This window comes from Mugil cephalus, chromosome 9 (genome assembly GCF_022458985.1).
Source record: "Mugil cephalus isolate CIBA_MC_2020 chromosome 9, CIBA_Mcephalus_1.1, whole genome shotgun sequence".
NCBI lineage: Eukaryota > Metazoa > Chordata > Actinopteri > Mugiliformes > Mugilidae > Mugil > Mugil cephalus.
Window position 1 is genome coordinate 14,942,880 of NC_061778.1, and position 14,752 is coordinate 14,957,631.

Below are 14,752 nucleotides of genomic sequence, written 5' to 3' on the forward strand. Positions count from 1 at the left end.
ACCTTTGTAAAAAAAAAAAAACTCATTCCTCGGTCGGCATAACATAACAACAGCTTGCTGCTCAAGGTCTTTTTATTCTATTTATATCTTGATATTTGGTATTCAGATGATCAAGTCTTTTTGTGTGTCTATTCTGCTTTCTACCAGCTGTCCGAAGAAAAGACTTTGCCAACATGACCAGCTTGTTACATCTGACCTTGTCCAGAAACACCATCAGTCAGATCTTGCCTTCAGCTTTCAGTGACCTGCGGCGACTCAGAGCACTCCACCTAGACTCTAACAGATTAACTGTGATCAAGGTAAGACGAACGGGTGGAACGATGATGGGGAATTAAAAGGTCAACTGGATCACACAACACGGTTACAAATGATGCACAGAGAAGTAGATACACTAGGTGTTCCTGTCTTTAGCACAATATACTCATGGTTTTCCCCTTTCCAACAACCAGGATGAACACTTCAAAGGCCTGACCAACCTTCGTCATTTGATCCTGGCAAATAACCAGCTGCACTCCATATCTCCCCATGCCTTTGATGACTTTCTGTCCACGCTAGAGGATCTAGACCTCAGTTACAACAACCTTGCCCAGGTGCCCTGGGACACGATCGGGCGGCTAACCAATGTCAACACCCTGAACATGGATCATAACCTCATAGAAAATGTTCCCCAGGGGGTTTTCACCAACCTGCACAAACTGGCCAGGTAACAAAAAAATGAGTAGATAATGTGCAGAGAGACAGAAAACTGGAAGAGAAATTGTTTCCCTTAGTATGTGCGTCCCTTTTATGCCTCTTGTCCCCCCTTTCCTTTAACAGGTTAGACATGACATCCAACAAGCTGAAGAAAATTCCCCCGGACCCGTTGTTCCTGAGAATCCCAGTTTACGCCAAGTCCAAAGGCTCTCCCCTCTCCTCTCTAGTGTTGAGTTTTGGTGGTAACCCTCTTCACTGTAACTGTGAACTTCTTTGGTTGAGGAGACTAACCAGGGAAGACGACCTGGAGACGTGTGCCTCTCCCCCTGACCTCAGTGCCAAGTACTTCTGGACAATACCCGAAGAGGTGACATTTTGATTTGAAATTGAATAATGAAAATGTGTTATCACAGACAACACTCCAGATTTTGAAGTGTGACCTGGTTTCTTTTGCCTTTTAGGAGTTTATTTGTGACCCACCAGTTCTGACCCGCAAGTCACCTCATACGGTGGCTATGGAAGGCCAACCAGCCAGTCTGAAGTGCAAAGCGAATGGTGATCCAGAGCCTGAAGTCCACTGGATTAGCCCTGAAGGACGTCTTATTTCTAATAGCTCCAGGTATGGAAATGAATTTTGATGAAGGTGTAATCTGATCTAAAGCATACTACGTTTCTCCCTAGCAGGGAATGTGACCACTGAAAGCACCTCTCTGCATTCAGTGATGTCAGTAACCTGGCAGCCTAGTTGGCAGACACAGGAAGATCATGAAGTCAGGGAGACAGCGCGGATCATTGCTGTGTTGGCTGTGGTAGCAAGGTGTAGGCACTTGACTTGTGTGGGCCAACTCTGACAGAGGATTACAAGAATCTCCTCACCCGGAACACCCTTTCACATATTTTCATCTGGAAGCCTAGCAGGCACACTGGTCAGATAGTAGTTTTTTCAGCTACAACATCCATTGACTGATGATCTCTTCAAATATAATATCTCTTTAGCTATTTATTTCTCTTTACAGGACCGTTGTGATAAATTAACATTATCCCTCGGCCTGACAGTCACTGTAGTGACTCTGAATGGGGTCCGAGGGGATGCTGGTGGAAGTTGGCAGCATAGTACACACGCAAGTAAATGGATTGGTTCCAGTGTGGGTGACAGAGAAGGAGGGCTTTGGTGATTCAGAAGTGGAACTGAAAGTGTCTTGCCCCTTTTCTGTTAAAATGATAAGGGAGCAAATTTTGGTCTGGACCATTTTAATATGGCGTTGATACTTTGCCAATCCAAGTTACAGTCTACAATAATTAGAACCATTGTCCTATCTTGGGTGGCTACAAGGGACTACGAGCCAGGACAATGAAAGAAGGACTGCAGGAAAAGTAGTTAAGAATATTAAAGATGAATTAATCTGCCTTGTTTTTTTTTTTTGTTTTGTTTTTTATAATAAAGTCACCCCAGTACGTTAAATTTTCTGTTTGTTTCAGGACTTTAGTTTTCCCTAACGGAAGCCTAGAGATCAACGTAACATCGCTGAAGGATTCGGGAAACTTCACCTGCATTGCCTCCAACGCAGCAGGTGAATCTACAGGAAGGGTGGAGTTAGTTGTGTCTCCTATGCCCCATTTGGCGAACAGCACAAGCCGTAGCCGAGATCCTTCCTCCGAACCTGCCCCCTCCGACATCCTGACCTCCTCTAAGGTTGCGATGCCCAACAACGAGACAAGAGGGGCGGACCGAAGGGTCTCACTGGTGGAACTGACAGGAAACTCTGCCCTCATTAGATGGAGCAGTCAAACTCCCACGACCGGAGTCAGGATGTTCCAAGTGCAGTACAACAGTTCAGGGGATGACACGCTGGTTTACAGGTATGTCTGTCTGCGCTTGCAATTTATACTGCCCATCTGTGTTCTCTGATATTCATAAATCTTTCAAAGCATATTTGTAAAAGGCATCCCGGCGCCTGTATGCATTTGTAAGTGTGTGTGCAGCTGTGTGTAAGTTATTCAGGAGACATCAACCGCTGCTGTGAGGATGAGAGCAGATGATAGACGATATGAGTGGAGATTAGTGCCATCCAGTCGTAAAAAGGCTAATCAACTGAAATCATAAAGACATCTGTAGTGGAACGGAGCCATTGTAGAGTTAGTTAAATACAAGGGGAATCTGGGCTAAATGTGACGAATCCTTGCCTCGAATTTTGCTTTATTGCCATGCTGATATTTTTGCAGAGCGCTTTCATTGCTGGTATTTACTTTTATCAGTCAGATACTTTGCTGTGTTTCGTGAGGTTTGACACGACTTGAACGTAGAAAGAGGAACATATTGTTCTTTACAGATCTCTGAAAGTTTCTCTGCACATGACATGCTACTCCACAAAGAGCAGACTGTCTTCCCGAGTCCAAACAAAAAAGGGAACGAACAGCGTCTGGGTGCTGCAACCGATTTCCTGAATGGATTAGATTCCACTTGAATATTAGTTAATTTTTTGATATCTCCGTTTCAATACATTTTTACTTGGTTATGAAAGAGATTTTCTTGGTACCTCCACAACATTTTACCTCCAGTTTCATATCTTGCTTTTGCTTTTGTGCAGCTCTGTTGTCAGGCTCTTTAAATTCAATTCAATTCAGTTCTAACCTGATGGAGGTCTCGGTGTTATATCCTCCATCATGCTTTTGGATTGTGGTGTAATCTTGTCGTCTTATGAGACTGGAGCGAAATTTAAAACATCAGGAAATGGCATGCATTTTAAAAAATGTCTGAGGTACTTAAGAATCAATTTCAGATCTTTGGTCCAGTAGGAATATAAACCACGTTAGTCCTCTATTTTCCTGATTATGCTGTGTAAATTAACACATTGTGATAATGTCCATTTTCACAGAAAGACTATTATGCTCATCCAGCTGGAGAAGAGTCATTGCACAGGTCTATATAGTAACAGTGTTACCAAGCCTTTGACAGCGTAGTCATGTAGCTACACTCACTTGGAACAAGTTCAGCACCCCTGCTGCTTGTGAGATGGAAGAGGTGTTGGTTCGGCTTGTATGAAAAGATTGTGCAGTGAAAGTGCTGATATATTTAAATCTGTGTGATTATTGCCTTGTTCCTGTACTGCATTGAATATACAGTATTTTCACCTCATGGAAAAGGGAGATACACTGGAATTTAATAATATGGAACTCATTTATTTATACAATATGAGCTTGAATAAATGATTTCACTAATGAGTATCCCCTACACAGCTAGTAGATGACGTACAGCTGTCACTATTGATTTTACTCCATATTTGATCACATTTTTAGTTAACAATTCATTAATACAGACTGTTCAAATACACCTGCTTTCATTAATAGCTGATGAGGAGTTCTCAGTTGGTTCCTGAGTTGCTTAATAACTTCAGAGATTTTTGTGCACCGCTCTGTAATTTGCCACAGATGCGGCCGGCTGGAGGTTCATGTGTGCTAGAGCTGTCACCCCCTGGCGATTTAAAATTAGAAGTCGGTGTTTAAAATGCACACTTATTGATTCAAGTGTGCTTCTATGAAAGTAATCATACAGGCAGCAGGTAGTGTTTTCTTCAATGCTGGTTGCGGTTTGTCTCCCATTTGCACAGTCAATTTATGGCAAGGTTGGCCAGGGAGATTTGTCTCTGCAGTCCTTATCACAGAGCCTGCTGCTTCCTCTTACCCTTGTACGAGGGCTGTAGCCAAAGGGAGCTGTATGCTGGAGTTGTATGAGAAAAAGCTTGGTCAACTACCATGAAGCAACTGCAGTTAACTCCTCCTCTGAATCTCTGTGCTCTTAGGGAGTCTTCCACATCCTCTCTGTGCCAAAATCCAAAGCACTGGCAACATCATTGCCTAAATCTCCCTCCGAAAGCCTGGGAAAGCCCTGTTTGTTTTCAACTCTGAGGATTTCTCATATGTTAGACCGTTGTCGTGGCAACAGGTTGGGAAAATCTCCTAGATCCTGTTATGAGTGACAGGTGGCTTTAATACTCGCACACTGTGGGCTAAAAATGGACAAATGCATCGCTGTGCTTTCTGTGATTACCAGCGTGAATCAAAAACTGTCTTCACTGTTTGACAAAAGTGCCTGCTAACCAGTTTGGCTTTTTTTTTTTTTTTTTTTTTTTAGGGCAGACAATGTCTCTCAGGGAAAATAATTCTTGAAGGAGGAATGTCTGATGGAATCGAATCAATTCATGTTGATGAGAGGAACAGACTGTTCCTCTTAATTTTTGAAAAGTCAACACTAGGATTCAGGGTCTACACAGAACATGTGATTGTGATGTCTTAGCCAGAGAGGATACTTATTCATTCATTTATTCAGACAAGCAGCTTCTTACTATTCAGCGTTTTCCCGCATAGCAAGGGCCCACCGGCTAATAACTGTCAGTGCTGGATGCTGTTCCCGGCCCTGCAGCCACTAAACACACCTTTTACAGCTCAGGTGTCTCGTATTGAGCTTTGTGTTATCGAGCAGATGGTCTAGTGGTTGACAATACTCAATTAAATGTATTTATTAGATCTTAAAAAGGCTCTCGCTTAAGGTTGTTTAAATCCAAGGGTGTATTTCAGTGGTTTCTTCATGTGTGAGGTCATATTGATCTGGCACTTACATAACAGTGATGGAGCCAGATAATCCAAAATCATTTAATTTGTAATTTATTTTCCATTAAACATTTAAGCCCCAGGTAAATTTTTTTCAGGCCAAGGTCCACCAAACAGATGAAGAGATTTAGTAGGGACCCCCTATTCAGTATAGTGTTCTATATTAAATTCGGCCTAGTGCTATTTATAAATTTGCATTATTATTATCATTTTACATTAAAATATTAAGTTATTCAAATAAAACATGGGTTAAATTTTTTTTTTTTTTGATTGAAACATACAACTGCCATAACCATAAGCATACCTGACATAAACTTACGTATAAATATAACTATTTAACTACAGATAGACAGATGAAATTAAAAATAAAACAAACCGATCCATTTTGGCCTCTGTAGTTGGCTGCTGGAAGCTAGCCGCACTGTTAGCATCTCTTCTGCTAATACTGCAGCATCTATGATTTCACATGGGGACTGAATAGGCTCTCAGCCAACTGCAGAGTCAATGTGTAACATGTAGCCTCGTGATTGGGCAGCAGTGATAGGGGCGGGGCCTACTGTGTACAGGAGGTTAAGATTGACAGATCGGGGCAATGGTGGCGCTCTATGTGAAACGATGCGGAGCAGAGACAGCGCCTGTATTGTTGAATGAGTGAAGTGCTGACTGAAAGATAACGTCTTCTGCCTCTGTTTATCCCTTTACTAAAATGTTATAAATGTTAGATTCATATTAATGTCTATTTAAAGAAATATAAATTTGTGGGGGAAAATTAAAATATATACATATATATATATATAAAAAATGTCTAATCAACCAAAGATTTTGCGACCTCCCTGCAGTATGTAGGGGTCACGGACCCCCTGTTGAAGACCAGAAAACAACCAATCCAACCTACAAGGCTGAAATTATCTACTTTGACCCCATGGATAAGAGCTTTGATGTACAAAAACTACCCATGTCCTTGTCAAATAAAATAGCCTTAAAACAGCGTGTTCAAACAAACGATTACATTGAACCTGTTATGAAAATCCTCACTGGTAACTCACTCACCAAATTTGATCATTCTGACGACAATTTCATCACCAAAATACTCGGCAGCCTTGCCATTGATGTGCTACACTTAACAACCTGGATATTTCTCAACATAAACTGTCACATTTCTTTCTTTCCTACAGCTAGAAATGTAGAAGTGTAAGAAATTATTATTGTGCTTTTGTTTACTGTACTAACAGTGAAACAACAGTCCCATTGTGAGACCAAACTGGTTAACGCAACAAGATTACAAGCTCAACAAAATTATCCCCCGTCAGTTGCATCCATCACACGTCGTTCTTTCTACAATATGTATGAGCTACATTATGTTGCTGCTAATAGCTGCGGCTATAAATGCCTACTGCCATTCTGACTGTGAGGCAGCCCGAGGAAACATTAAAAATAATCCCCCAAATCCATTGTTAACCACAACAGTCACATCAGTTCTTACAAGACAGAGATGTAATAACAAATAATGGACACAGTGAGCTTCAAGAATGGGAGATTATGTGGACAACTTCTTAGATACTTCATAGAGTCGGACTGGCTGCAATTGTTTTTTACAGTCTATTAAAACAGTGCGTTGAACTCAAAAAATAAAGAACAGAACAACTATTTCAATTGTCAATGCAAACCAAAGAAGAGAAGGCATAAGAATAATAAGAATGTACTCATGAGCTACACAACACTCACTCACATAGTATATGAGTGTGTATTTCTTATGATGTAATCTTCCTTTGTCACATCAGATCATGGCTGAATCATGAGTCTGATACTGAAGGAGTAATCACATGGCATCGTAAGATTATCGTCCATTAGAAGGCATCAACACTGCACCAGCTCACTTTCTGAGAAAAGAGTTGGGGGGGGTGGTGTGCGCATACGTGTACAGTTCTCTTCTGTGTTTCTTTGGTCAATAGCCATTAGGAAGAGTGAGGCAAAACAAAATGCCACGAAGTGAGAGGGGGGTGGGGGAGAATAACTGAGGAGTTGAGGACCACACAAGGCAGGAAATAGGGGAAAGAGAAAGCAGGTTTGCTGCTGCAAGATTGGGCCAATTGAGCTCAACGCGTTTATTTAGCCACGTCCAATGGCACACAGCATCATTAAAGCTGATCCACGTCGTTGAAGTTTATCAATACTACAGATTAGACCTAATAGATAAAGCAGTCAAAGTGTGTTCTCTCGTCTCGATGAGATACTGCAGATTGCTTTGTGACACAAGCACGGTTGAAACGTTTCTGTACTGATTCAAAGGCCGGCATTGGAGGCACGAGACAGATTTGCCTGTCACGTTTGTCTATTCGAATTACGATTTTAATTCTGGATTTTGAGGAACTTTTGAAGAATTTCTTGATTAAATTAGTCTGGTCACAGCATCAAGATCACGGCTTCTTGTAAGCTATATGCCGTCTTCTTCGGTGTCCTTTTTATTTTACTTTTATTGAGCAGGCAGCTCAAATCAGAAGACGTGCCACTTTAGAAAGCCTACCGATCGTCTGGAGGTTTTCAGACGAGTCCAGAAGATAAAGCGGGCTCGCTGAGGCTGCCTTGGAGACCCCCTATACGATCAACGGCGTTATCCGAGAATGTGTTGAAGCATGAGCAACCGTGTGTATCTACATGGAAAACATTGCCATTGGTTAACCCCATGATTGGGACATGCTGTTCAAAAACCTTTAGCTAATATGATGAAGGCCTTTTGAGGCGGGAATGGATGAATTAATGAGTTCGGCCTGTGCCCTTTTATGGTCCAGCTCTTGGGCAATTATAGCTTTACATTACCTTTATATCTATACATGATACACATCTTTCTCAGAAGAAGTCATCTTGCAGGCTGGTAACTATCATCTTGTCCATGTGTTAAAAGAGGCCATATTATGGTAATTTACAGGTTCAAGGTATACTAGAGTAGATTAACGTGCTTTAATGCTCAAATAACACATCGGCACCACGTCATTTCACGCCGTCTGAAATGTTGTTAACTGTGAAAGCCTTTGACGTGCACAAACGTGCGTAACCACCGATGAGGCATAACATTATTATAACCACTGACAGGAGAAGTAAAAAGCAATCTTCTGCTGCATGTAGCACCCACCTAGACCAGACCAGACCAGGGACCCCAACTCCTTGATGGCAGAAGCCACCACCAGCGGGAGATAGGAACAGCAGTTTAGGAATAAAAAATAAAATAAAAAAAAACATAAAAAACTGCACAAGGTGTTGATCTGACCTCCAAATTCACTAGATCCTAAACCGACCGACCGATCTGTGGGATGATCCCCCCCCCTCCCGTTAACCCATGGACTCAGGAAAGTGGTCAAAATACTATGCCTGATCCTGTGTTTTACTTAAAGTGAGAACACAGAAACACACCGTGATGTGCTACGTATTAATGAAGTCACTATCCTGTTAATTTGCACATCTGCTCAGCGTTCTGTGTTTTCTACAATTACCATTCACTACGATGCCATACGGCGCTTCTATATACGTGAACGAAGCATTTCCTTCACTAGTGAAATAAGGGGATATGATAGGAACAGCAAGTATGTTTCCTTACAAAAATGTATGCTGCAGGAATGGAGAAACAGTGACGTATACAACAGACAATTGACACCATAATCCCCCCCCAATCCTTCCAAACCGTCTATTTACTGTAGTTTGACATATAAGGCATTTTTATGGTCTCGGCTGAACTCAGCCATCAGACAGCGGAACTGATAAAGCTTCGTGGATAAGCAGTAAAGCCTCTCGGATGAGCAGTGAAACACAGCACTTGATAGATTAATTTTGACTCAACATTTTACTACTTGGATGAATTGGATAAACCTACACCGACGGGTTGCTTCTCAACTTTATGTCTTCGGTTTTATCCGTTTCCCCCTGATGTCAAATTTTCCGCGTCGATTATCTGCCTTTCTCTCACCTTATATTTCTCTCCGTGATCTTTCATCGTGTTTTCCTCTTCTGAGTGAATTTTTATAAGCGCCATTGTTATTTAGTGAACCCCATAAAGTCATGATGGACAGGTTTGTTTGTTTGTTTGCTTTTTATTCTGTCTGTGATGGCAGCTTTTTGGAAGGAATGTGATAATTACCTGTCTGGGTTTGTTATTATTTTTCTTTATTTGTAATTGCTCATAAAGCTACACCTCATTCCGGTGACTGTGTCAGTGAGAGGTGTCTAAGTGGGAGCCGACAACAATAACACCTCTGGTGAGGGAAAGATAAAACTGGTGCTTTCTGCGGATCTGGGAATATTTTAAACTCACAAAACCACGCGACTCCTCATAGAACACTTACTTCAGCTCCTTGTGCAAATATTAGTTTTAAGTAAAAGTAGAGACTGCCTAAAGAAGTAGACATCACACCATCTTGTTTACTATCATTTTGAAGGCTTTAGTTTGGAGTCCCGGCCGGCGCCACCTTGGTTTTTTGAAGCGAGAAAAATTAAGGTGAAGGCCACAAACTAAAGCGATACAGCCTCAAAAAGGTGGTCCACATATCTCAAGTGTTTCTGGAGCTTTGACCACATGGTGCCTTTCTCCATCCTCCGTGCACATTTGAATTGAAGTCAGGCCAAACACGAACACTTCAGACTTCGCTACTTCTTGAAGACGCAATATGTATAAGAGAGGGTGGAGCTACGAAAAAACACTTTGCACACTGATGCGGTAGCAATTTTCTGCAAAACCAACATCGTGCTGTACTGAAGAAGGCTGGAAAGTCGTGATGGGGACTTAAGTCATAAATCAGATGCAAATTAGTTTAATTTGGAACAGTCGTCTGTTTGTAGCCGGAGGCCTTTATGGCCATGAAATAGAATGCAGATTTACTGCACTACCACAGTTTTCACATCTGACCACAGCATACAACATCTTCTATACTATGTGTTGCGCTAACAACAAAATGCAGACCTGACCACGTAACATGGACATGATCTGCCTTAACAATACAGTGCAGTGGTGATACATTGTGATACGCCTCAGCTGGAGCACAGTGCAGATCTCAAAAGGTAGATTTGTTCATCAGTCAGTACAAAAAATGTAAATGTTCTATTATAAAAGCCAGTTTATGTTTCAGTTTGATTTTACAGAATAAATGATTAGCAACATGCTGAATTGTTTTTTCACGCAAACCTTTTGTAATGTCGGGCTCCACGTGTTGGTGAGAAATCACAATATATGAACTTCTGTCACAAATTCAAAGCACACATTTACAGAAACAGTTCAAATTCCATCTTAAAAGAAATGTGTTTGACTACTTTTTGAAGTCGCACAGCTTATTCTGTCTGGCTCGGAGACGAGCGACTACATTATTGAACACACAGTAGATTCTTTTTTTTTTTGCTTGTTTGTTGTTTTGTCTTTTTTGAGTATGTGCCTGTGTGTTTGGGTCTCCGCGTGTGTGTCCAGGTTTAGCCGAGGCACTTTATTCGCCTCACATCTCTGGTAAGGCAGGCAAGGGCAGACAGAAGTCAATGTGAATCTCTTTTCACCCCAGAACATACAGCACCTAGTACACACCCATGAAAGGGCGCGCAGACTGCCGATCCAACGGGTGCTTGTGACCTGACTTTCCCTCTGTCTCGCCACGTTCATTGGACTGACAGACAGGTAGAATGTGCTTACTTCAGCAGACTGGGAATATAGTGACTGGAAACAGGCATCAATAGCAGTTAGATCACTAGGAATGGATAGCTGCTCCCTCGCCTGTTTGTCAATTCAGTCTGCCACTTATTCAACCCATTAGGACATTAGACACCCTCTAAAAAGACATTTTAACCAGCCTAAGCATTATTTGAAAACAATCCCCTTGAACCATATTGAACCTGAAAATTACTTCATGAAAAAAAAAGACAGAGTCTGAGTGTAGCTCTACAGAGAGAAACATCCAAGTCATAAAGACACGATATATGCAGCTCCCTCTGTCTCACTGCGTCAGGTCACAGATACATTATGTTGCAAATGCACCCTGTGCCTTGTTACACACAGCTTGAGATGACGCTCATGCTCATCCGTGGGAAGTTTTCTTAAATCGTGAAAGTGTGGACATGCTGGTCTAATTTTTTTGTCCCTCATTGTCGGGGAGACTTCAGAGAGGTGTAAAGCCATCAAAGAGATCAATAGTCAACGTTGGCGTAAGGGAATGTGGAGCGCAACGTGTCGGTAGATGTTCAACAGAGATAATAGTGCAAGTGTGTGCATTTAAAGGGCGTTGGGAGGGCTGCTTAAGTGGAGCAGGTGCAGGGAGCATCTGGAACAAAGCTGGGTGGGCTGAGGTGTTCCTGCGTGTGGGCAGCTGCATGTCAGGTGGGACGTTATAAAGAAACAGCTAGAGAAGAAGAGGATGTGTGTGTGTGTGTGTAAAAGAGTAGGTGGCTGAGTATAGCTTATATATATATATATTTGACATTTGCAGTACACAAAGCACAAACACGCTTGTGCGATTTGCATTTAGCCATTTTTAGCATGTTTTATATGAATTCGTGGGGGAGGAGTTGTTGATTATCATTGGTCTGTTAGCATGTTAGTAAAACCGCGACCGTTTCACAGCGCAGTTGGCATGACAACTTGCAGTCATCGTGATGTCACATCCTGTTTCTATGGCATTGAATGACTAACTAAAATTAAACCTGGATACATTTTAGTCCCCTCCGCTAACATGGAGTTGGTGAAGCTCACTACGTATACTGGAGCCAGTCTCCAGGGGGCGCTCTCCTTGCTTTGGCTTCACGTCGTCCACCTTTATGGCTTTAAGCTAAACTGTAGATTTGCAATTCTGAAACACTTCAACAGCCGTCACTAAGCAAGCACTACCATGCAAAAAGTAAAGGGGCAGGTATTTATTTTTAAGCAAAGATGTTAACACCGCACACAAAGCCATGTAGAGAAAAATCTACGAAGGTTGCAACCGTATATAGGGAGTTGCAAATGAGAGAGGTGGGAATATTTTTTTGCAACTTGTGTTTATTTTCGATCAGATGTGACAAATCTGAACTCCAGCGTTTGTGAGGAGGGGAATTTATACAAAACCGTTCAAGTCAAGCTGAAAAATCAAGCAGCTCTGCTGACAAGAAAATAAAAAATAAAATCCCATAAATTACCTGTGGTAAATTGCGCAGTATGGATAATGACTTTGTTTTGACTTGCTCCTTTTTACAGTAAATTGTAGTTTAGTGAATGAGCCCTGGCCAAATGCACGTGGCCTTGGCATGAGAAGTGATACGTTATATGGCTCGTGAAAGCGAAGGGGCAGGTAAAGCATTGACTTTTGCTTCATTGTGTGGCAGCCACTCACTTTAATAACATCAATTTTAGACACAATGACATTTTTTTTTAAGGAATTCGGTGGATTTAAACTGAAAATCACTGCTTTTTAGAGGCTGCTGTGATTGCTGCTTATACACCCGTGAACACACGCGGGGGGGAGTTTACATGTTCAAGGCCACTCTTGATGCCAAAATTATTAAACTAAAGCAGGAAATAGCACAAATTTTGAGCGGTAGCGAGTGCTGCAGCCGCAGCCAATTCAGGTTCACATTCATGCTCACCAAAATGACATATGGTGAAATCAGAACACACACGTTCATGAATGCTTATTTGCAGTTCTTCACATCCTCTGGCAGTCACTTTGCTGCAGGTCATTGTCACTTAATTGAATGATTCACTGGATACGTACTAATGGACTTAAGGCCCCAATGACAAATGACTGGCCGTGCACACACAGACATACTAGCGCGCGCACACACACACACACTTTCCCTTGAATTGCTGGCACCAGCTGCATTGGTGCCAATTAAAAGCATAACTAATGAGTCAGATCAGAGAGGTTAAGTTCAAAGACACCGAAGACACAGCGTGTTTACTCATCTCTCTTCCCTTTCCTTCACTTTTTCTATGTTGGGGACTTCTGAAGTTACTTCTCTCCCCTTCTCATTTCACATTCCTTTTGTTTTGTGATCTTCTCCTTCAGTCTGTATCGCTTTCCTTCCAATTCTCTCTTATTGCCGTCTTTTTTTTTTTTTTTTGCTGCATCATTCTCCTCTTCTGCTCTTCACTTTTTTATTCCGCCGCTTCACTTTCTTCCGCAGTCTTTCTTTTGCCTGACCCGCCTTGCCCCGACCTCCCTCCCTCCTTTTTACTGGCTGACCTGATCCTCTCTAGCTTCCCCTCCATCCATCTTCTTTGAACTCCTCTCCTCTTTCCCTCTCCGCTTCTCCCCTGGACATTTGCGCCGCTCAGCAGAATGCTGCCGGCCGCCTCACCCGTAAACTCCCTCGTTTCGCATCCCGCTGCCGATTTCATCGTCGCTCCAAATCGACGCTTAATTGGCGGGACGCGCCCACCTCTCGTTCCTCTTTTCCTCTTGCATCATCTGTTCTTCCCCCCTTCCCTCTCCAGCCCCCACCTGGCCTAGACCTTCAGATCTTCAGGGACGGAGTGAAGAGTAATTAAAAAGACATATGACACAGAATGACCGAGGGAATGCGTGCGTGTCTGTCGTGAAAAACGAAGCAGAAGAAGGAGCAGCGGCAAAGGCAAAGAGGAGACGGGTTAGAGGGGGGAGAGCGGGGCAAGAGGGAGAGGGGCCGAGAGAAAGAGAAACCGGAGGGGATGAGAGGAGAAGAGGGGGATTTGGATGGTAAGTAGGGATAAAAGATGAGAGCTGGCGGATGGATTGCATCCCACAACACTCAATGGAATATGAGTAAACAAATGCTTTATTAATGATTAGGTTTCCAGCGCACAAAAGCTTAACATTCAAGCATGGTTTATGTTTTAATCTCCCTCATTGTGCCGAGCGTCTGTATGAGGCAGAGGGTGTGAGAGTTCTGTGACATCTTCACAAACAGCATCAGCGTTCGCACCATTTATTTAATCATCCGCAGTCCACCGTCATTTTATCAATCCAAGGAAAAAATTCCATTTTGATCTCCCCTTTAAGCCCATTGGCAGCTGGCTAATACAATTTAAATCTTTTTTTTTTCCAGGTGAGAGCGTAGCTTCCTTTTTGTTTATCCGCCTCTAAACAGCTCTTTTGGGGCCAGTGGAAACATTATCCAGTCAGCAGAGCACTGCAGCCAAGAAGATTTGCACTTAGCCATGCAAATTTAGCCAATCGGGGTCCTCCAGCCTGATGCAAATTCCATTATTTTTTTTTGTCGTGGGAAGTGGAATCAATCGGCTGTTGTTTTTAATTTTTGTTGTTTTTTTAACGGCCATGAGACTCAGAATGTCAGGGATTTATATTAAGTCAGGAGGCTGGCATTAACGCTAATACACACATGTAAACTACAGGAAGTCTTGTAAATGTATGCAATCAGTGCTTGCTAGAGCAGTAACTTTAGATGCAAATGGTAATATCGTTAAAGTCAGTTTTACTCAAACATTGGACAAACAGCATAACTTTTTATTTTA

At 42.3% G+C, this 14,752-nt stretch overlaps 1 protein-coding gene across 1 annotated transcript in view; it reads left to right on the forward strand.

The window, feature by feature from the left end:
- zgc:172282 (leucine-rich repeat and fibronectin type III domain-containing protein 1-like protein) overlaps window positions 1-14,752 on the forward strand; it is a 173,843-nt gene that overhangs the window by 102,853 nt on the left and 56,238 nt on the right. Inside the window, exons 4-8 of the mRNA XM_047594339.1 lie at window positions 148-299; window positions 450-703; window positions 817-1,060; window positions 1,155-1,312; window positions 2,173-2,553. Coding sequence (XP_047450295.1) covers window positions 148-299; window positions 450-703; window positions 817-1,060; window positions 1,155-1,312; window positions 2,173-2,553 — 1,189 coding nt within the window. The remainder of the gene's footprint in view (window positions 1-147; window positions 300-449; window positions 704-816; window positions 1,061-1,154; window positions 1,313-2,172; window positions 2,554-14,752) is intronic.